This window comes from Pogona vitticeps, chromosome 5, assembly GCF_051106095.1.
Source record: "Pogona vitticeps strain Pit_001003342236 chromosome 5, PviZW2.1, whole genome shotgun sequence".
Lineage (NCBI taxonomy): Eukaryota > Metazoa > Chordata > Lepidosauria > Squamata > Agamidae > Pogona > Pogona vitticeps.
Window position 1 is genome coordinate 95,892,193 of NC_135787.1, and position 23,739 is coordinate 95,915,931.

The 23,739-nt window shown below is 39.8% G+C and overlaps 1 protein-coding gene across 12 annotated transcripts in view; it reads right to left on the reverse strand.

Moving 5' to 3' along the window:
• ADD1 (adducin 1) overlaps nt 1–23,739 on the reverse strand; it is a 74,413-nt gene that overhangs the window by 48,610 nt on the left and 2,064 nt on the right. For all 12 annotated transcript variants that reach the window (XR_013545581.1, XR_013545580.1, XR_013545579.1 and 9 more), the window contains exons 2-5: nt 11,955–12,164; nt 9,948–10,110; nt 8,326–8,477; nt 4,347–4,427 (exon numbers count right to left, since the gene is read on the reverse strand). Coding sequence is in view for 8 of the 12 variants with exons in the window: in XM_020811200.3 (XP_020666859.1) it covers nt 4,347–4,427; nt 8,326–8,477; nt 9,948–10,110; nt 11,955–12,146 (588 nt within the window). In the remaining 4 variants the exon portion in view is untranslated. The remainder of the gene's footprint in view (nt 1–4,346; nt 4,428–8,325; nt 8,478–9,947; nt 10,111–11,954; nt 12,165–23,739) is intronic.

Genomic DNA, 23,739 nt, shown 5'->3' on the forward strand with positions numbered 1-23,739 from the left:
AGAATCACATAAGGTGCATCCAAAGGAGGCTTTAATTGGTTCATTCATGTACAGAAGATTCAGACATTTTTAATTTGCAGTCCTTCTGTGTTTTGCCTTGGTTTCTGCATCTTTCTTCTTACCAGAGAAAACCTGCTAGGAGTGGTGGGGGTGGGCCTATAGCGGCACAATGCCTTTTAACTGTGAGGAGTAAAAGCTTTCTTCCTGGAAACACCAAGGGGTAGCATTTTACATAGTGATTGACCATTTCTCCCCCAATCCAGCAAACACTCCCGCATTTCCAGCATAGATCCTGTTCAAGGAAAAGGACCTATGTCTTTTTTCTTTCAAGGGAGATCTTAAAGGGGAAAGAAGGAATGGCACTGTTCCCTCCCAAGCCTGCAAAAGCTCACTACATAGAAGAGAAACCAATGGCCCTTCAATGTGCCAATCCTCCGTGGGGAAAAAAATCAGACGTGGCTTACTTACCTTCCCACTGGGATTCTGCCACACAGTTTGGCTCCCAGATACCATATTTTTGCAGGAAGTACAGGAGTTACTGCATTTTCATGTGGAGTTAATTTACCTTACTCCTTTAAGGTGTGAGCACAAGTACTTAACTATACAAACTGTATCTCTGGTATAATCCTTTATCATTTTATAGGTTTTATTACTGTGGGAAATCGGATCATAAGCATGCTCAGCGTATATATTTAACCACATCTGAAGTATGAAAATTCCTGTTTTTCCATTATCTAAGAAAATTACATCATGCTGATGTTGTAGAAAAAATTTTGTTAGGTTCATTTTTCCTAGCCTTAGCATTTATAGATGATCAGAGACTTCATAATAGATAATATACTCCTCCAAATTACTTGCATCTTGATGTTATTTCTCATAGTTTTTCTATCACAATAATGAAAAATTTGAATTGGAAATATGTTTTGAAACTCTGACTGGGACAATCTTTAACACTATTTGTACAATTCAACATAGAAAAGATTTCTTGATTTCTAAGTACTTATCAGTTCTGCTCCATAACTGTTTGAAAGCTTTTGAGTTACACTGATATCTTAGCCAAAACAGGAAAAAAAGCAGACTTCAAATAGTCTTCCATACATTCATACATGTGGGCTCTGCATCTGTATAAATCATCCTGAAATTGTACAGCATTTTAAAAAGAGAGACCTGGTACTCATACCTGCCATTAAACTAAAGGTTTAAGCAAGCACTTTCTCAAATAGTCCAGTTTTGGAATTCTGTAAGAACTATGAAGAAGCAGGATAAGTTAACAACTCCAAAAATACTGGTCATAGGTAAGGACCTGCCTTTCTTCAAATGTTCATGCAGCCACACATAAGAAACAACCTAGCTGAGGATAGCGACGTGCAGTGAGATTGAAAGTTTTTGCAGCAGTCCACCTCCCCGCAACCAAACTGAACCACTCACAGTTCTGACAGAAACAGCATACTGCTTGAACGTAGCTGACAGGGTAAATAATATATCTGTTTTGCAGAAGTTTAGTCATAAATCAGGTATCTGTCCTTGATGTCACTTTGTCCTTGCAAATCAAATGGATTTGGTTCAATGCTCTGCCTTCATTTACCTCAATTGCTGAGGTAGTGGGTACTACCATGGCGTTTTTCAGTGTCAACAGATGCAAATAGCAGGTAGCCACAGGAGCACTAGACAAGATCTGATAAGGGGAAAACTTGACTAAGATTTGGGAAAGGAAACTTGATGGATGAAGTTATTTAAGTGCTTTAAAAAGTAATGGGACCAGGACAGGGTAATTATTAGAAGACAAGTAATCATTTTGATACACAAAAAAGCCATAATATGCTTCTTAGTGATGCACCTATCTGCAATCTTGTCGTGGACCTGTCAATTTACCTCAGAATCCTCAAAATTAAAGGGAATTGAGAGGCGGAAACATAAAGCATTTTCTATCCACCTAATGATTACTGTATCAAGGAGTGAGGGAGGAAACATCTAGAAACACAAGAAGTTCTTGCTGGTGCTGGGCCCAAAATGATCTACCTCAGAAAAACTTTATTGTTAAAAAGTTGGTGTTCAGTACTCCATGAATGTGTGCTCCATTCATGTCCCACTATTTGGTTCTGATGGAAAGAATCCACCCAAATAGTCTCTGGTCAAGTACTGTGGATGGTTTGTAAGATCCAGAAACCCAATGAAGTATATCACTCCTCCACAAAGTATATCACAGTATTCTTCCACAAATGACAATGGAACTAAGCTAGGGAATGGTGGATGGCTACCACTGCTAAAGAATTGGCATTGAGTTATCTTCTGATCTAGAAACAGCATTGTAATTAATTTGCTGTTCTCCTTAGGCCAGATCTGTTTGAATGTGCAGACTAATGAAGGTAAGACCAAGAATTTGTTCTAGCAGTTTTGAGTGGCTTTCTCAGACAGAAGCCAGCAGAGATTGCAGAGGTCCTATGCAGAGAGGTACATAAAGCAAATCAAGAGTCCTGCTGCAACAATCTTACAACCAAGATGATTTTGGATTATGTGTGGTAGTTAGTGAAGCAAAAGATGGGCCGCAACAATCAGGAAAATTTGTGTTCATATGATTTTGTGGGAAAGATATATAATCTTATACAACACCCAATGCAGCCCAAATGAACTGAATACATGACGAGCCAGAACGTTTTGACTTGGTAGGAAGCATACCAGATTTCTTCTTGGAGTAGGAAGGCTTGTTTACTGAGCTCTGTGGCAAGATGTAAGAAAGCACTGAAGGAAGGAGAGGCCAGCGTGAATGGTACCATGCACAGGACCAACAACACCACTATTTTAAAAAAAGATTTCCTATTTTGGCAACCCAGATTCTTTCGTATGTATTGTATTCTGGAATACAGATACTGTATTTAGAAAGTGACAGTATCTGGTCACCTAAATTATAAAAAGCATAGTTTTAAAAGCCCTGAAACATTTCCCTCCCATACTATCCAACTTCCTATCCTCTGGATCCATAGGAATATAGCACTGTTTCTTTCTCTTTTGCCAAGGAGCATATCCAGTTGCCAGAGTATTAGAGATAGCAATATTAAACTTCAAGTCTTCTGTTTAGCATGTCACACCTTTTTCCAGAGCCTCTGAAAGGGGATTTACTGATCGTGGTTTTGCCCAGGATTCTTTAGTTAGCTATATCAAGGATCCCAGGCACAGAGATGGCTACTGTTGTGCCATGTGGGCTGAGTGAAATTATACAGTATTCTGAATCTACAAGCAGAGGAGGTTTGGAGACCCATCATAATGAGACTTTGCACCATTTGGATGATACTTCTAGGGAAAAGTGGTGGTCTTTGGCAAACTACAGTGTGGGATTTTCAGTGACATTGTTAGAGGATAACTCAAACAAGTATCTGCATGATTTGTTTCTGAGTCATTTGCATCTAATAAAATGGAAAATGGATAAAATAGAAGTTTCTGTAAGAATATTAAAATGCAATCTCAATTGTGGTATTTAAAGAGGCAAATAAATACTGATAGGAATAAAAGCATTAATGAGATTTTGATAACACAGGATTAATGAAAAACAAATAGTGGGGATCACAGAGCAAGTATTTGTGACTGGCATCAATGAAATGATGGATACTGGATTAAGAGCACTGTTTTATAAACAGAGAATGAATTATTTCTTTAAATAAATGTTTATTCTGTCTCCCCATCCTCCCTACAAAAATTTCTGTGTTCCTTTCCATTTTTAAGAACCTGGTAGAAAAACTGGCCAACAAACCTAAGCATGTAAATCTAAATCCAACTGTAAACATTTGTCATACTCTCACTACAAGCAGTGAGCTCTGAAGAACTGCATGACAGACATTAAAATCTAGTAAGTGGGAAATGAAAGTGCCAGAGTGTTTCTTTCCCTCCCATATGTCTAAGTGTCCCTTCTTAGTGGAAAGGGATGAGAGCTAAGATATTACAGAGGGCAGAGTAGAATAGGAAAGCTGTGGGGAGTTGGGTATGATAAGAGGTCTTGGATGAAGAAGTGCAAAGGCCCGGTGCCCTTCTTTGTGCCCATGCATTACTTTTTTTTTACTTATATGTCATAATTAACAACCACATATAACTTATAAATAAAATATATTTACCCTTACCATAATGGGGTATAATGAAAAATGCTTATCAAGCAGACCTCCAAAGAAATGAATAGATCACCATGTATACATCTACAAAATCATATTTCTACCTAAGGGTGTAATCTAATCCACAGTTAGCTGCGAAAGAATTTTGTTGTAACTAACATGTTTTGAATAGCCCTTCTTCAACTTAATCACAAACAAATACAGTTAGATTACACTTCTGATTAATTTTCAAAAGAATCTTTCACTTACCAGACTTGATGCAGTAACCTCACTATACAGAAGCCCAAAAGGAACAATGAGAAAATGCTCCTGCTCTGAACTTACTCTGACCTACAAATAAGAGGATTAAAAAATGAGTATGAACAGACAGATATTTTAGAATATTGTTTTTCAGCTTTGAAAAGTAAGGCAGAAATGCAATTATGCTCAACACACTGAAATGTTTCAAGTAATATAACCCAGTTTATATTGGAAAAATTATAGTATTAAAAGTCTATCAACCTAAAAATGAATAAAGTGCTGAAATGCAACTGATGTTTTCAGTATTATTAATTCTATGTAGAATCACACACCGAAGCTCTTTTGATTTGAGCTGTTGCTGATATGAACTGGTTTGACAAGTTAATGTTCACTTAGTATGTGCTGCAAAATTCTGATTAGAAGTGGAGGTGGCACATAGAACTTTACACTGGATCAACACAAGCATCTACCACAGGGGTCTCAAACATGTGGCCCGGGGGCCATTTGAGGCCCGCCAGATGACAGTTTGTGGCCCCCGCCTTGCCTCCCCCCCCCAAAGCACCCACATGTCCTCTGCTGTCAAGAGTCACTCTCAGCCCGTCCTTGAAGAGGACCTCCAATACGGCAATAGCAACTGCCGCCGCCACCTCTTCTTCCAGGGAAGTGGCTCTTTCTCTCTCGGCACCCCCAGAACCAGCCCGGCCAGTGGCCACCTCAGTGCCCAGCGGTGCTTCCTCCTCCTCCTCCTCTTCGTCTTGCTACAGCTGCCTCGGCTCTGAAGGCTGCCTGGGCTCATCTTGCAAAGTTTGCTCTTCTGTCGTGGTGGGGGTAGCTGCTGTTGCTGAGTGCGCCTTTTTTTTAGGGGGGCCCTCAGAGGAAGGTTGTCAGACCTCCGTGTGTGTGTGTGTTTTGTCTGCATGCGCATGCACACACCTGTGGGGGCCCCCACCCTGTTCTGTTTAATTTCGCTGGTATCAGTGGGGGCTTTTCTCCTTTGACAAGGCGAATTCTGTGAGGGTTTTTTGAAATTTTATGTCATGCCCGCCTCTCCCCAGCTAAGCGGTTGCCAGCGCTCCTTCCCTTCTCCACTTCTTTGTCCTGCTGCTGGTGCTGGTGGTGGTAGTGAAGAAGGAGCCGAGGGGGTCATGGCCAGTGACAAGGGCTTGTGTGTCCTTCGTCCTCCTCAGAGCCCCAGCTGGGCTAAGGAAACTCCTGCACGGCTCCCTTGGACTCTTGCTCTGCTTGGCGGAAAATCTGATGCGGCCCAGTCTCACTCAGACTGTGCCTCCGGCGTCCCCCAGGTAAAATGAGTTTGAGACCCCTGATCTACCATGAATAGAGCCCCAAACAAGTATTCATCAGTACGTTCAAATATGAGAATACACAGCCAGTGTTCTGCCTTTTAAAAACTAATCATTATTATATACTCCCAAAACACAAACAGCAATATATTGTCATCATGTATGATAATTCATAGTGTGGAACTGATATTTTCAAACTGTCAGGCATTTATGCAGGCAAAACTTTTGTTTGTATTCTGGGGAACAAAAAATAGGCATAAAAACTTTCTAGTGTGTTTTTGTACATTCCAGAAGCACTCGCTGGTTTATACTTACTCAGCAGTGTCAGATCTAATCAGCATAACTTGTTTATACACAGTTTCCCTTTGCACAGGAAAGAACTGTAGGTTCATTCATGAATGCTGCTGACCCAGTTTCCACCTCTCACCCACCCCACTGCTAAACAAAGTTTCTGGCCAAGGGATTCCTCACTGCCTCCTGGGAGAGCACTGAGAAATGGAAGAAGCAGAGTAAATAGCCAAATCCAGAAACACACACAGAGTCCCATCCTTTGCTCCACTTGTGGCACTTGATAAGTCGACAGGAGAGGACTAAATAGAGGAGTGGAACTACATGATGGCCTAGTGCTCTCCATCCTTTCCCTATCAAACCAGATGGCTTCAATTAATTATGTGCTGTCGAGTCAATTCCAGCTTAGGATGACCATTGACAGAATGTACTTAGAAGTGGTTGATCAGTCCCTCCTTCTGATGGCACTATAGGACTATAGTCTGGCCAAGACCAGACAGGCTGACTCTTCTCCAAGAAGGTAAATATGAAGAATCAAACTCCCAACACTGGCTCTGCAACCAGGTGCTCCAACATACTGAGTTATCTATCTGTTATGTGGTGTTCAATCAGAACTACCTTTATGAGATTTACATACTGTCCCTTTACTGCAAGCACTACTCTGAGCTGTTTACAAATTAAAATTTAAAACCCCACCAGACCTCACATGACAATACAGTCAGAGATTCAGATCTAGAAGTCATAGAAAAAGAGAGCGAAAAGAACAAGGAAAAAATTAATATTAACAGCGTAAGACAACTTCCAAGGTAAGTGAAATATTTAAGGAGTGATTTTCCAGCTCCCCTCTCATGATTTCCCATGGCCAATAGAAAATCATTTCTAATCAAATATCCAGTTCCAGCACATATATCACATATAGTTGCAGAACTTTATTCTTGCATTTTCGTTTCACTTGGAATGAAGAACACAAGTATCTAAAGTCCATATTCAAAGACAAAGTGTTTTTTCCATCATTCTCCCAGCTTTCAATTTTCTATACAATGGTCCAAATCCTGTAGCACAGGTACACCTGCATACCTAAAAGTAGTGCAAGCAGATGCAAAACTGACACCAAGACAGGTGTCTCAACCAGCAATCAGTTTCACAGCTGTAGCTGCACAACTAGTTGAAGAAGCAGGCATGTGCACTGTCTGGGCGTAAATTCCTGCTAAGTTCTTCAGGTATAACTTTATGCTACACCAAGTGCAATAGGATTTCAGCTTATGTTTTATTCAATTCCAAGAATACTGCATACACATCTAAAACTGCCCTTCCATCTCAAGAGTCAAAATCTGTATGTTCTAACACTTGTATGTTTCTCACAATGATACAGTTCAACTTCATGCACTTTCTCACAATGATACAGAATCAACTTCATGCACTTGCCACCACAATTTCTTCTACATTAAAAAACTTAAGAATTCCAATTCCTTCTACACAGGACAACTTTAGTGTGCAATATTTGCCAAGACCTGAACAGAAATAACATATTCATGTTGATTCTGCTGTACATTTTGGTGATGTTTGATACCACTGACCACGGTATCCTTCTAGAGTGCAGGTCTGAGGCAAGAATTGAGGCACTGCTTCACAGTAGTTCCTTCACTTTCTATGAAAGACTGAGGTCCATTCAGTACTGAACTTTTAAACAGAAACAGGTTTATTGATTACAAGTTGTTTCAGGAATAATTCTTAAACACATTCTTAAAGTTACACCAAGCTTCAGTACTTTACTTTAATCTCTTCTATCTTAATTAATACAGGTCACACTCTGACTAATCACTCCTTAAACACTTTCTCTCTGCTTCAAACTCAACTATCTCTCCCAAACTCTGTCTCTGACTGAACTAACTAGACTCTGACTCACCCCTCCCTTCTAGTTTCTCTGGCTCTGCCTCCCAACAGCTCTCATTGGTACACGCCAATAATCTTCTACCTGACGCAAAGCAGGGTGATTGCTATATACAGTATATACCATTGCTATCAGTAATGAGGTTCTCAGGAGGGGGCCACTATGTTAAGGAAACTGTAATCTAGAACCTGAAACATTCTGGGAGGGAGTTTCCTGACTAGTAAAAATGGACCTTAGCAAGACCCCATTTCCAGAAAGCAAATTATACAGATAATTATATGAATGCACACATAATCACAGAATCTAAAGAAGTGAAACATCCCAACTTTTTTTCATTGCAAGTGGAAAGGTAAAGCATATGTTCCAATTACATTTGATTCAAATTTGGTTAGGTCACTAGAAGCCAATTGAGATCTGATCCTTGGGGGCTGGATGTCCCTAGAATAAACTCTGCCTGTCATAAACAAAGAAAAAGAAATAATTTAAAAAAGACCACTTAAGTACTCACTGTTATGTGATTATAAATAAGCTGAGACCAGCCAAAGAGATCTGCTAATCTGTAGAAAGCTGCCAGTTTACATCTTAATAATTTTTCTCCTTTCTCATATGCAATGGAATCTGATCCCCTAAGATCATTCACAGGTGTCACCATGCCAAGGCCTGAGGAGAGAGAAGGAACACACTTAACATTGCAACTGAATTACCATATATTTTAATAACAAATTTATCTGAATGATGTGAATTCACCTACTCACTCACTCACTCTCATCCAAACTAAAAAGAAGCTAATCCTGTACTGCCAAGTCAAATTACACTATCAAATCTTTTTTATTAGTAAAATCAATCTGTGCTTATTAAAAACCGTGATACATAAATTCAGTTTATATTCATCTTTTAATACAGATTAAGGCCTAATCTCTACACCGTGTTTCTAACCATTGATACAACAAATTCCATGACTGAAAATATTTTGAATCTTCTTTCTCTTTGATTTTCAATGTAAGTCTGTCCATTTCCGCACAGTCCAAAATCTTCTTAATTATTTTTTCTCTGTTACACTATCAAATCTTAATCCTTTCACTTGATTCAAAATATCATATCCTTTAAACTTGGAACAACTTATTAGCTTTGTAACTGAAATCTACATATATTGTCTCAAATTCTGTTTCCTAGAATATAGCAAAGAAGCACCATCCTGTCTGGTAAAACTACCTATAAACTTCTTCATTTTTTTTAATTTAACAGTTCACTTTCCAATCACTGATATTTGTACTGTTCCAAGCATGCTTTTGATGTTTCTGATGGTCATGTCATATCATTAGTACTTCAACAAATATGCATCTCCTCCACCCTAAAACCACATATACACAGTGCCTAAAATCCTCTTGCTTAGTGTTGCTAACTGCACTAGAGTAGTCCACTGAACCAATCACGATTTGATGAGTCTACTCCTTTGTAAGTTTCATTGATTCAAACGGACTGACTCTGACTCTAATTGCAATTTACTATGCTGCACTTACAGTAGGCTCGTTTGAATCAATTGAATTTATGAAGAAATTCTAACATGTTTGAGTGTATGTGGGTGTACATTTATTCAGAGGCCCTGCCCTCTCCACCTGAAATTGGATAGTTTTGTGCCTGGCCTATTAACATCAATCTCAGAAATGAAACTATCAACCACTACTTCTTAAAAATATATATTTAAATCCTTTGCAAAAAAACAAATAAGGAAAATATAAGTAAAACACATCTTACCACATTATTTCACAAGTTAAACTGCTCTGCCTGCACTTAAGATTGGACTACAGTATTTTTAGTTATAATCACATCACCCACAAACAAGAGCCTCGTGGTGCAGTGGTTAAACCACTGTACTGCAGCTAAAACTGTGCTCACGACCTGGGGTTCAAATCCCAGGTAGCCGGCTCAAGGTTGACTCAGCCTTCCATCCTTCCGAGGTCGGTAAAATGAGTACCCAGCTTGCTGGGGGGGGGGCAATGTGTAGCCTGTATAATTAAAAATTGTAAACCGCCCGGAGAGTGCTTGTAGCGCTATGGGGCGGTATATAAGTCCAATAAATAAATAAATAAATAAACACTAACGACATCCAAAAAATTTACTAGAACTCACTCATGTTTAAGGCAGCCATTCCACCTTGAGGTGCTGCTGGGTAGACATTGGGGACATTTGCTGTCATGAAGTCTGCAATCTGTTGTAAAGCCAGTAAGCCTGTTGGGTTCTTCCCTTTCTTAAATTGTTCCTGGATCATTGATTCCAATTCTTCACAAAACGCCTAACAGAATATGTAACAAAATGAAATCTTACAGAACAGTCCGCCCAAACTTCCTTTCCATATCGCTTATCCTTTTAAAGGCATCCCTCCAACACTTCTGTATCAGTAAATTTACTGAGCCAGTTACTGAGGGGCGTAAAACATTTTTTAAAAAGTTGCTGAATAATAATAATAATAAATCATAACATAAACATATTACAACTGTTAAACCTTGTAGAAAAGGCAGTAAGAACAAGAGCTCATATCTCATATAAAAAATATAATCTGTGCCCCCAAATGACCATTTAAAGGCAAATTAACATTGCTTATTAGTAATGCCCCTTCAACATTAAGTGGAATAGGATCATCATCACTGTAGGGATTACGAGGATCTATGGATGTTCTGACTATTAAAAACACAGTGAATGGTGACTTGAGAAGACAGCCTTCTTAGCTATGGAATCTCATCTTCTGTGAGAGAGTTTCAAGCAGCACCTTAGTTCCAAGCACTCCCTCTGTAATCCCTACCCACTGGAACTCACTCATACTTAAGGCAGCCATTCAACTTTGCAGTGCTGCTGGGCAGACATTTGGAATGTTTGCTGTCACAAAGTCTGTTGTGTTCTTATCACCAACTGCAGACCTCTTCTCCAGAGTTTAAAATTAACATTAATCTTATCTGTTCCTTATTATGAGCTTTCTTATATTTTACTGCATAACCAAATGCACACTGAGAAAATGTACAGTGAAAGATAGCACATATATTTAAAGAGAAAATAATAAATGAACTATATAGAAAACCATTTATAACACTGGCTTTTATGACATGAAATGGTATTTTCTGTTGCAAAACCAATGTAATGCACAATGGTGTCTTAACATAATTTAGGGCTTTTTACATAACGTGATTTTTTAATGCAAAGGCATCTTACATATAATAAAGCCATAAACACATTTCTATTTTTCTGTATATTTCTATAGTGAGAATCTGCTGCCACATATGATTTTGTTTTGTATAAAAGAAGTATAATGTGCAACTTTCTACTTGAAATCAGAGAAACAATCCTGGCTAAAACAGCCTTGTGGTGCTGATTATCAAGCACCGTAACTCAAAGAACAGTTATGATGGACAGGGTTTTCTCTGTTAATGGTCCCTTTCACGAGGTTCCCAGTCTGCAAGCCTCACCTGACAGGAGGCGGGAGGACGAACCTCCCTGCCAAGTCAAGGAGTGGCTCGCAGACCACAAGCTCCGGAGCAATAGGAAGGGAGCACAGAGCTCGCAGCAATAGCAGATGGTGAGTGGACAGCCTGGCTCCAGGGGCCTGCACCCTCATTATGTCCACTTGTGCGAATACGCTTATCACTAGTGATGTTGACTATTTACCACATGTTTACATATCCCTTAATACCTTTTTGATTCTATCATATATGATGTTACTTCTTTGAATATATACTTTTAAAAATTACAGTGATGCCTCGCAAGACGAATGCTTCATGCAACAAAAAACTTGCAAGACGAAAGCGTTTTGCGATTCTTTTGGTGACTTTCAAGACAAATTTTTCTATGGCTGTGCTTCGCAAGACGGATAGGAAAACATTAATTAAATTTCAACGCATTCCTATGGGAAACCGTGCTTCACAAGATGAAATGTTCACAATATGAAACGACTCGCAGAACAAATTATTTTCGTCTTACGAGGCATCACTGTATAATGAAATTTAAGTCCTAAAAACTGAGCATGGCAGAACAAATTACTTCCATTCCTTTTCTCAGCTGTTCACAATTGCATTTTTTTGTTATCAGGTGTAAGGCATATAAGCTCTGCTTTATCATAAATGAGGCAACAATATTATATAGCCTTACTGGACTTTGAAGAATCATGGAGACTCTCTTCTTCTGTTCCATCATGTTAAAATCCTGGCGAAGGTCAGGTGCCATGTTCCTCTCTCGCAAGTACTCTGGGTTATTTTCATCAACTCTATCAAAATATCTCTCTTTATGAGGGGCTGTTGGAAGTGGTGAAGTTACCACTTCTGTTCTAGATTCACCATTCATAGCACTATTTCAGTGGTTCTATGGAAATGAGGAAAAAAACACATTAAAAACAATTCTCATCCACTACTATTGGTATTCATATCACTACCACCTCTTCTCAAGCAATCAAGTGGAAATGTTAAAGAACTGGTTGACAAATAGAACAGAATAGAAAATAAGAAGCGGACAGGACGCAAACACTTCAGAACTCTACCCAGTGATGGATGCTTTCAAAGAGGCATTACACTTTTTAAAAAAGGAAACACAAAGTGTACTAATATTGCTATTAAACTGACTGCGTACTTCTCATGTCAGATCCTGCACTCGAATTCTTTTCAGCTCTTCACCTTCCCATTTTTTTCTTCATTTAGTCTCTATACTTTTCACTACTATCAAATCAGATAATTCATCATTCATATAAGCAGAAACTGTATGAGTAGGTTTCTAGAAGTAAATTGCAGATGTTGTGCCCCTAATTTAGTTAAAGTCCTGATGTGGGGATATAACAGCACTTTACCCTTTTCTCTCACTGCCACGGGTGTCTGTGCAGGCACAGAATGACATTCAATGTGTGATTCACAGAGATGATGATGAAGAACTATTTGCCCATGCTAAGAGTGTGGTTAGATTTAAGGTGCCAGTAAACATTTTTTAAAAATATTTCACAGGTTTACTAATTGTAAACAGTAACTCACCATGTTTTGCTCTAAGTCATATTTTAATAATAGTCCTCACATCAGAGTATGTTGGTGTAAATTAACAGAGTTTTGTCCCAGTCCAGTTGAATCACACAAAGACAGCTTTTTCCAGCACCAAGTATACAGTATTTACAATACAGTGGTACCTCGCTAGATGACGACCCCACTGTACAACGAATCCGCAGGACAGTGACTTTTTGCGATTGCTATAGTGATTCGCAAAACAGTCATTCCTATGGGGAAATTCCGCTGGACGTTGATTAGGTCCGTGCTTTGCAAACTGTTTGTTCACAAGACGATGATTTTTCTGGCTCTGCAAAATGGCTGCCCTGTGTTTTCCGGACTCATGCTTTGCAGGGCAGCCATTTTAACAGCTGATCGGCGCTCGAAAAATGGCTTCCCCTATGGGCGATCTTCACTTGACGATGAGGTAATTTTCCCATTGGAACGCATTAAACGAGTTTCGGTGCATTCCAATGGTGAAAGGCTTTTCGCATGACGATTTCGCTTAATTGTGATTTTCCTGGAATGGATTATCGTTGTTATGCGGGGCACCACTCTATTAGCAGTACAAACCAGCAGCATGACATTCATCGGAAGAGATCCTACATCTTCTCCGCACGTCCACAGTTATACACATGCAAATTTAGATACAGCCAATCAGTGAGGACATTGCATCACCCCAGACACTACTTCATTTAATATACTGCATGACTCAGCATTTTGCACACCTGTCAAATATGGCTGCTGATTATCATAGGCCTTGTTCTGCCTCAGTGTGGAAATTATCCTTGACAGAGTAGACTCCCTGCCCTTCAAAAACCTCCTGTATATTAGTTCACTCTATCTTAGACATAGCTCACTGGATAGCTCAGTAAGTTAGGCAGAGGTTGAGAGTTTGATTCCCCACTGTGCAACCCACAAGAGCCAGTCTGTGTAGCCTTGGGAAAGCTGCACAGTTCCAGGATGCCCCCAGAACAAGGGAATGGTAAACCATTTCTGAGTGCTCTCAGAAAACCCTGAAAAGAGTTGCCATATGTTGGAATTTACTTGATGGCACACAATTATCTTAGACACAGTGCTCACTCAGTGCTCTGACCTTCCTAATAACAAATAACTTTGTGGCAGGAACTCAGAAGGACTCATCTACACAGCCATTTTTTATCATCCCCTCCTTTCTCATTTCCTTTGCTTCTCAGTCCTCCTACTCCCAAGACACCTGTTTGTTCTGTCCTAAAAATCCAGCACCCACCTTGATCTATTTCTTCAGGCAACATTCCATTCAGCTCAAAAGATTTAGATTCTCCACAACTGGACTTTCTGTCCATTCAGCTTTATTTCCATGCTTGCATAATCTTTCCTCAAATTACTGTTTCAATTTACCCAGAGTTATCAACTACTGCGATTTTATTTGCTGAAAACAAAAAATGGTTGCAAGCTGTTTTATTTTCTGAAAGCAAGCAAATGGTTGCAATGGCTGAAACAGGCCTATTGGATCAGTGGGAATTTGGTGAGACTGTGCCTCCATAAGGTCCATTGATTTAAATGGGCCTATTCTAGTTGCAACTTACTAAGCTAAAGCAAATCACAACTAGAGGAGCTCCATTTTAATCAGTGGACCTCATGGAGGAGTTCACTCACCAAATTCTCACTGATTCAATAGGCATACTCTAGCGTGACTTACTATGTTAAGCAACAGAATTTCAGCCACTGAAGTCCAATCCAAAGCCTGACTAATCAACAGTGATAGAATGAGGTGTATTTGAATTGAACACTGAAACTCCCAAATAACACAGAACATAGATACAATAGTGCTAATTAAACTTACTTAATATCACCATAAAACAATATGTAAAAATGTAAAGCTGCCTTTAAACAGTTTATTTTTATATATTTGTGAGAATGATAAAAAGAAACACAACTGTGTGTGCTCCTGTTGAGTGTGTCTAGTTCAAAATATATAAAAAGCTCTGCTGGATGAGACCAAAGCCTATCTAGTACAGAATTCCCTTTTCACAGTGGCCAGCCAGGTGGAAATTGAAAGGTGAGCATGAATGGAAACAGGGCACAACAGCCTCTTTTTTATGATCCCTAGACTTTACTGTCATAACTGATTGTCTCTGATAGCCTTTAACTAATCTCCATACAGATGGTAACACAAAAATATTTACATCAGGGGTCTTAAACATGCGGCCCGGGGGCCATTTGCGGCCCGCCAGATGATAGTTTGTGGCCCCTGCCTTGCCTGCCCCCCGAAGTGCCCACGCGTCCTCTGCTGTCAAGAGTAAAAAAAAGCCTCGCCTCACTTGCCAGCTCTATTCCAAGACAGTGCCTCTTGCACCCTCCATCCAGAACTGCAGCCTGCCAGCTGGCAGACAGGCGGGCTAGCTGGCAGGCTGCAGTTCTGGATGGAGGGTGCAAGAGGCGCTGTCTTGGGGGAGAACTGCCGAGCGAGGTGAGCTGCCACCCCTTTCCCCTGAGTGCCCGAGCCACCGCCAAGCAATGCCTGAGAGCAGAGCTTGCTCCCGGACCGTCCTCGAAGAGCGCCTCCAAGCTGCCAACAGCAGCTGCTGCCACTGCTGCCTCTCCCAGGGAAGCGGCTCTCTGGCTCTCTTTCTCTCTCAGCACCCCCAGCACCAGCCCGGCCAGTGGCCACCTCAGCACCCAGCATGTTTCCTCCTTCTCATGCTTCAGCTGCCTCGGCTCTGGAGGACGCCTGGGCTTGCCTCACAAAGTTTCCTCCTCTGTCATGGTTGGGGTAGCTGTTGCTGCTGAGTGTGCCTTTTTTGAGGGGGGTCTCAGAGGAAGGTTGCCGGACCTCCGTGTGTGTGTGTGTGTGCACACCTGTGGAGGGGCCCGCCCCGTTCTGTTTAATTTTGCAGGTACCGATGGGGGCTTTTCTCCTTTGGCAAGGCAATTCTGTGAGTTTGGTTTTTTAAAAAATTTTATATCGTGCCCTCCTCCCCCTCCCCGGCTAGGCGGTCGCCGGCACTCCCTCCCTTTTCCACTGCTTTGTCCTGCTGCTGGTGGTGGTAGTGAAGAAGGAGTTGGAGGGGGTCGTGGCCGGCGACGAGGGCTCGCATGCCCCTCCTCCTCCTCCTCCTTGGAGCCCCAGCCGGGCTAAGGAAACTCCTTGGGCTCTTGCTCCGCTTGGCGGAAAATCTGATATGGCCCAGCCTCACTCAGACTCTGCCTCCCCCGCGGTCCTTCGGAAGCTCCCACTGGTCAGCTGGGAAAAAATGGGGCTATGGGGAAAAATCGCAAAGCGATTTTTCCCCACAGGCAACATCGCAATGCGATCGCAAAAGCGATCGCAAAAGCGCCATCGCTATGCGGATTCGTCGTTAAACGGGGCGCCCGTTAAGCGAGGCACCACTGTAGATAGATAGACAGACAGACAGACAGACAGACACACACACACACACAGACAACCAACACAACAGAAGCTTGATGGTGGTAGAGAAGGAAAGCAGATACCAGAAAGCTTTTGCAGCAGTCTAAAATGTCAAGATTAAATATATTTTAAGGGAGGTGATGTGTGTCCCCATTAAACACAACCAATTTCTGTAGCATTCCATGTATTATTTTGCTTTTAGTAAAAGAACTATCTGGCGTTCTCCTGCAGCTTTCAGCCAAAAGCTCCACCCTAAATGAAGGCTAAGAAAATTGATAAATTTAAGAGCATGACAAAGAAAGAGAACATATTAAGTTACAGCTTAATAAAATGCAGATGTTTTATGCAAAGCCCTTAAGTGTTTGCTACGTTATACAGCAAACATAAGACTAACCAGTGGATTCACAATTTGCAAAATGAGAAACAGTGGACATTTCAAGAAAGCAGCCATTTGAACTCGCAAACTGTAATGCCTTCAGAAAGGCACCTTTTTGGAACTATATACTTCTTCATACCCCCAAAGAGTTCTATTTCAAAATTGCCAATGCTGACATTTCAGACAATCTCTTGAGGAAAGAATATGAGTTCAATCCTCTTTTAAAATGATCAGCAGTTGGCTGGGTGATATATCATCTAATTGCTGCAAATCTTTCAAGCAGTTCATGTTTCTTCATGTCACCAGGTCAAAATTTAAGACGCTCAAACTCTGACTCCCCTTGAGGAGATTGCCACAAACCTCAACTTTAGGGGGTGAAATCCTGTTGGGCAGCTACACATGCATAACAAAAAGCTCCAGAAGTATGTGGGCGGAATGGAATTGCAGTTTGCCAGAAATGATACCCAAGAAGCACTTCTGTTGATGTGTTATGCAACAGTCCCAATGTGAATTGTGCAATCAACTGTGCAATGCTGCCTGCCTGAGTATAAAGCCTAGCATACTTCTGCAGGTGCAATTTTACATTATGCCAGGTTGAAAAGGATTTCAACCAGTGGATATAATCTAAAATTTGGCAATTTCTTATTGAAATGCTGTACAATAATTCATCTGGCTTTTAAAAGGTCTGGGAATGGAACCTGAACTAATCATCAATGATTCTATATGGAAGCAGATAAGGAGTAAGACTCCAGCATACCCAGTTTCAGCTAAGATAAAGGACAATTATTTAAAAATAATACAGCATTGGTGTTATACTTTAGTTAAGATATGCTATATGTAAAGTAAGTTGAGTGATAATGACTGAGATGTCAGAATGACTTAGGAACACATATACTTAAGTAGCTGCTTTGCTTTGCTTTTATCTACAGATGTTTTGGTTATACATTTTTGCAGAGATAACAAATATAATCATTTCTTTATTAACAACATATAGAATTTTAGCTAGCACTAAGTTTATTGGGGAATCTGGAAGTTGAGTCATGGCAACTAGACTTCTTTCTTATTAGGTTGAAACATTTTGTTACTCATCCAAGTAGCCTCCTCAGTCTGAGGAGAGTTGGTAGGAGACCCCTGATATATCCTTCATGTTGGTTGCACTTCCCCCTGGTCTGAACATGCTTCTTAGAAGGACAAAGGACTGGCGGTGAGTGAAAATCTCAATTCTGCAGTCATTCTCCACCCACTGTCAATGGTTCTTAACAGTTGTTAACATTGATCTTTCTGGTTTGTGGACCTAATCTTTCTGGGGACTGATGAAAGGGCAGCATGATAAATAGGAGACAGATTGTATCTAAGGCCTGCACCCCTGTTGAGTGAGGGATTTTCTATAAGCACATCTATGGCCTCTTTGAACCCTCTCAAACCACCTATCTTCCCTTCTCATCAAGAGCTGACTGCTTAATCCTTGTTTAGCTGCCAAACAGGAAATAGCCCTAAACTCGAAAGGCACTTCTATCCTGTCGCTATCTCAACGGAACAGCTCAATCTAGTCATTAGTCTTGATGAAAAAACTGACCCTATCTAACTAGTCATGAATTAAGATACACCAACATACAAAACGATTTTAACTTTATGGAGTATCCTGGACTGCCAGAAAGATGAATAAGTGGGTCCTAGAAGCTCAACATAAAAAAACAACCCAATATCATGGCCACTGGTCCCATCACCCCCTGGCAAATAAAAGGGGAAGAGATGGAGGCAGTGTCAGATTTTACTTTCTTGGGCTCCATGATCACTGCAGATGGTGACAGCAGCCACAAAATTAAAAGACACCTGTTTCTTCAGAGGAAAGCGATGACAAACCTCGACAACATCTTAAAATGATGCTTTGGAATTGTGGCGCTGGAGGAGGCTCTTGAGAGTCCCCTGGACTGCAAGGAGAAGAAACCTATCCATTCTAAAGGAAATCAACCCTGAGTGCTCACTGAAAGGACAGATCCTGAAGCTGAAGCTCCAATACTTTGGTCATCTCATGAGAAGAGAAGACTCCCTGGAAAAGACCCTTATGTTGGGAAAGTGTGAAGGCAAGAGGAGAAGGGGATGACACAGGATGAGATGGCTGGACAGTGTCATCAAAGCTACCAACATGAATTTGACCCAACTCCAGGAAGCAGTGGAAGACAGGAGGGGTGTGCGTGCTCTGGTCCATGGGGTCACAAAGAGTCAGACACGACTAAATGACTAAACAACAAAAACAACAAAAAGATCAAATCAAGACTAAACTATATCTGGAGGGGAAAATGTTGAAACTGAGGCTGCCCTAATTTGGGCACATCATGAGAAGACAAAATTCTCTGGGAAAGACAATAATGCTGGGAAAGGTGGAGGGCACTGGGAAAAGAGGAAGACATGATAAAAGATGAACTGACTCCCTGAAACCACAGGGTTGAGTTGACAAGGCACTGAAGGGCAGCAATTTTTGAGGTTGCTGATTCACGGGGTCGCCATAAGTCAGAGGTGATTTGACAGCACATAGCACAAACAAATCTTTTGTATCCCTTTATTAAATATGAAAGTAATAACAGCAATTCTTTGTTCCCTCCTAATATCACACAGCACTTTTATCAATAGATTTGCATGTATAAAACATTTTATATTTCAAAGTAAAAAAAAGGAAAACAAAAACTAAGATAGATAGAAACTATGGACAATGAGTTTGTTAACTTCTGGAATTTCCTATTTATGTAAACCTATGAAATTTAATACCCTTCTGAAAATTATCCTCCACCTGTTTTGCTATGTACTGTTGCAATATTTTGCTCTTTGTTCTTTCAAAAATTTAATTTTTAAAAATTGATCTGCCCAATGTACAAATATTTTACAATTTTGCATATAGCAGGAAAGTAGATTACTTCATACCTTGAATAAAACAAGAGCAAAACATCTCTGAATAATTTGATTTCTAAATAACAGGGAAAACTATCTTATTTCCTTAAATGTAAACAAGATTAGTAGCTTCTTAATAACTTTGGTGACTTAAAGAAACCATTGCTTAGGGACTGATAAACTGAGATAAGGTTGTAATGGGTGAAACACCATGGTTTGCGGTAAAGAAATAGTTGTATACTTCTACAAGTGGTTCAATTCCCCCCTCCCCTTTTTTATATAGCTTCTGGATTTTGAAGTTGCCATTTTGTTGCCACTGAAATCTGTTTCCATGGACTATTCCCTGAAATTGCTTAGATAAGTTGTGATACATTAAACTACATGTTTATGAGGGTGTGGTTTTAAGCAAGTGAATACAGTATAACTAACTGAATAGAACTGAGGTTACCAGAATTTGTAAATCCATAGAATCATAGACATGATTCAGTACCACCTCATGTCTATACACCATAGTGCACAATACATAATAAATATTTTAAATTCCATGCACACAATTTCCGGTCAAAATCCAACTGTTAGTCCAAACTAGAACATACACACTAATGGAACTTGGTTCAGATTTTATTTACAGAGTCCCTGCTGATTCACTGGGTCTAGTTTTGTTGGTACCAACAACTGAATTTGAGCTTCAACTATGCTACATATATATTTAATCTATTTGCCATCCAAATAAACTCCTAGCATGAATTTAAAATACAAGTTCTTTACCATGAAATGTGAAACCTTAGTTATGTTTTTACTGGCCGTACTGCAACAATGTGAATAATAGCCAAAATCCTGTTGTATAGTTACACTGGCATAATTGCAAAAAAATTACATCCCAGCTTCCCAGCTGCTTTTCCAAAACTGTTGTTCTGTAGTTTACTTTGCCTTCAGTTTTCAATTAAAAGTCTTCAATCAGCTTCTTTCTGTGTTCATTGATGACTGATGTTTGCTATCAAATTACTTGTTAGCTAGGGACTGTTCAGGTATCACAGAATCATGATTCTCTGATTCACAGACAGTCGCTAATCATCAAGCCATATAATAGGAAATAACTAACAATGGCCAACTAATACAGACTGAAGACATTTTTATTTGATTAAGATAATTCAGGCAAAGTTTTACGCAAAAGTAAAAGCAGTAAACTTAATCACTAAATAGATATACATAAAACAGCCACTAGAAAACTGGGAAAGAAGTCTTGAAACTGTAGCCAATTCTTAGCAGCTTGTTGGAAGAGGTGCAGCCCATAAGCCACGAGATAAAATGAAAGTTCATTCCTTTCCCTCTTCCTCATTCATGCTTTTTAAATTTCTCAAAAAACCCCACAAAAACAAAAAAGCAACAACAACCCTCTGAAATATTGTCAGAGTACAAGAGGGGCAATGTGCTATCCATTTAGAGATTATGCTTTCTATCCCTTTTTCCAAGACTCAGAAGGAGAAGCCCTGAATGTCTGCAGACATTAAGCATTGAATGAGCACTGAAATCCAACTTACCATATTTTTCTGTGTGTATAAGATGCCCTCACGCACAAGACCCCCTTCTAACTCCAAATTATGAAATCTTAACTTAGCTTTGAGCATTCAGCCTCTGGGCTCAGAACACTTGGACATTACGAGTCCCCGTTGAATCTGAGCACTGACTACAGGCTCCACCTCCAACAAGGTGTTTTTCCAATTGGTTTGTACAGCATCAGCTGACATCAGTTACGTAAGGCTTATGACCAGAGGAAGCTAAGTCTCCTGAAACTAAGCCTTGTGATTGGAGCAGCCTGTTTGGGCAGTTTTGTTCTCTCCTCAGCTTACTTCCGTGTATAAGACAACCCTCAATTTTTAGTCTAAAGATTTTAGACAAAAGTATTGTCTTATACATGGAAAAATACTTAGTCCAGATAAAACTGAGATGTGATAGTCTTCTGACTTCACAAGTTAGTGATATGATTCTTTTGCTTACAATCACAAATCCTCATGTTTTGCAGTATGGGGGTTCTCACTGGCAGACGTACTACTTCTGGCTAAAGAAATTATGTTTGTAACCAGAAGTATTTTAAATCTTTCTTCGTATGGCACACTAAGACACACTTCTTTCTGACCCAACAGTTGAGGACTTGATGTGTTACCATAACTTCTGAATAGGCAACAAAATGCTTCCACATTTCATCTGGTCACAGAAAACCCCTCTTGGGTATGAAGATCCTTGTTAATTTAATTCTGGGGCACAATTCAAGCAGCTACTATGGACTTTAAAATTTTAAATGAACTGGCTTCGGCCTTTTTAAAGAACAACTTATCTTGTACTAATCAGTTGCTTTCACATACATCATAATTCACAGTGGCTAAGTTGATGGCTATCAAGAGATATGTTTTTTATAAATGGTGCTAAGGACCAAAGATATTATGTTGTGGTGGTGGTGGCCAAGTCTATTTCCAACATACGGTGTCCCTAAAATGAGATGCTACACTCTTAAGGAGTGGTCTCCTATTGCCCATTCGCTAATGGGTTTGCATGGCCAAATGGGATTTCAAGCACCTCACGTCCCCTGAATCCAGTTTAACACTCTATCCACTACACCACACTGACTCTCAGTCATTAAACAGCAGATAACTGTAATCTCTTGAGGATGTTTTAAAAAAATTAAAGTTGACATCGAGAGGGATTATGGATAAGGTCTACAAGGAAAGATTTATTCATCCATTCCTCCAGATGAAGTTTTAAAGACATTGTGTGCCCACTGGGTGGACAACCACTGAAGGCAAATTGCAACTATAGAGCAGAGAATTTCTTTTTTTAAAAAAAAAAAACTGTATGGAAAAAGCATCCACCAGTACAGTTACATGACCTCAAATCTCACTGAGATTTAAAAAATCAAATACACCTACACTACAGAAGCCTATTCACAGAACACTTGCAACATAACAATAGTCATTTAAAAAAATTAAATAAATCCACATCCTCTGAAGCCCTGTTTACAGATCTGTTGCAAAATATCACCAGACTTGACTGATTCTCAAATCTAAAAAAAGTGGTTGCCAACATGGGTGTGTATGTGTTTGTGCATGCAAGTATGTGTTTGTAATTAGTAAATGTTTTTGACCTCTGATTTTTCTTATCTGTTCATATAGCACAATCAATGTGCATATTATGTATATGAACATATGAAACTATTTAATTATTTTTAAAAAATTACTTTGCCTTTCTCCTCAAAAAGGACCCAACAAGGCTTAAAACATTAAAAATGACCATATTTAAAAGCTCGAAACAGTAAGTATAAAAATATTAAAAAGAATTAAACAAATATTATATTAAAAATGGTAAATAAAATGCATACTAAAATCACATTTAAAAGCAAAAAGCCACAATATTCCATATTAAAAAACCCCTCTCAGTCTGTCACTAAAATAAATCCTTCCTGAAGAGAACAGAAAGTTTTTTTGTCTGATTGTGGAAGGACAGTAGAGATTAGGCTAGCCTGGCTTCCTGTAGGAGAGAGTTCCAGAATCCGGGAGCAGTGACAGAAAAGGTCCTCTCCCATGTCCCCACACAACACACCGGTAAGGATGGTGGGACTGACAGAAAGGCCTTCCTTGATTATCTTAACACCTGAACAGGCTCATAAAGGGAGATATGGTCCCTGAGATAGCTTGAGCTCAAGCTATGAATTCCACCCTTAAACTGAAAAAGCTTTTTCCCTTTTGATGTATGTCAAAGCCCTGTTAAATTTCTTGTTTTATTAATTAATTACTGTCAGTGCTAGGAAATGGGGCAGGTTTTCTTCATAAGGACTCTATATCAGAGATTCATTCTTGCTGAACTAGAAAAATTCACAAAAAATAACTATTATTAACATTAAAATTCAGTGTTTTGACAGCTTTATCCTTTTAAATGCTATTCCTAGCTCAAGTTAACTACTGTATTAGGTACCTTACATAACAGTGGTTGGGAATATGTTTTCCTGGTCTTTTTGGACAGCAACTCTTAGAACCATTAGCTAACACAACCAATGGTGAGGAATGATGGGAACTGCAGTCCAACAACATCTGGATATTATGCATCACCCAGTTCTATGAAACAGAATCATATCTTTGTCCCATACAACATAGCATTCTCTTAGCAGAAAACAACAATGCTGTTCACAGGGTCCAGGAGCCAATTTGCTATCTCTCAGGTTCACCAGGGTCTGTACAACCCTTTCCCTGATGAAACCAGAAGTGGACA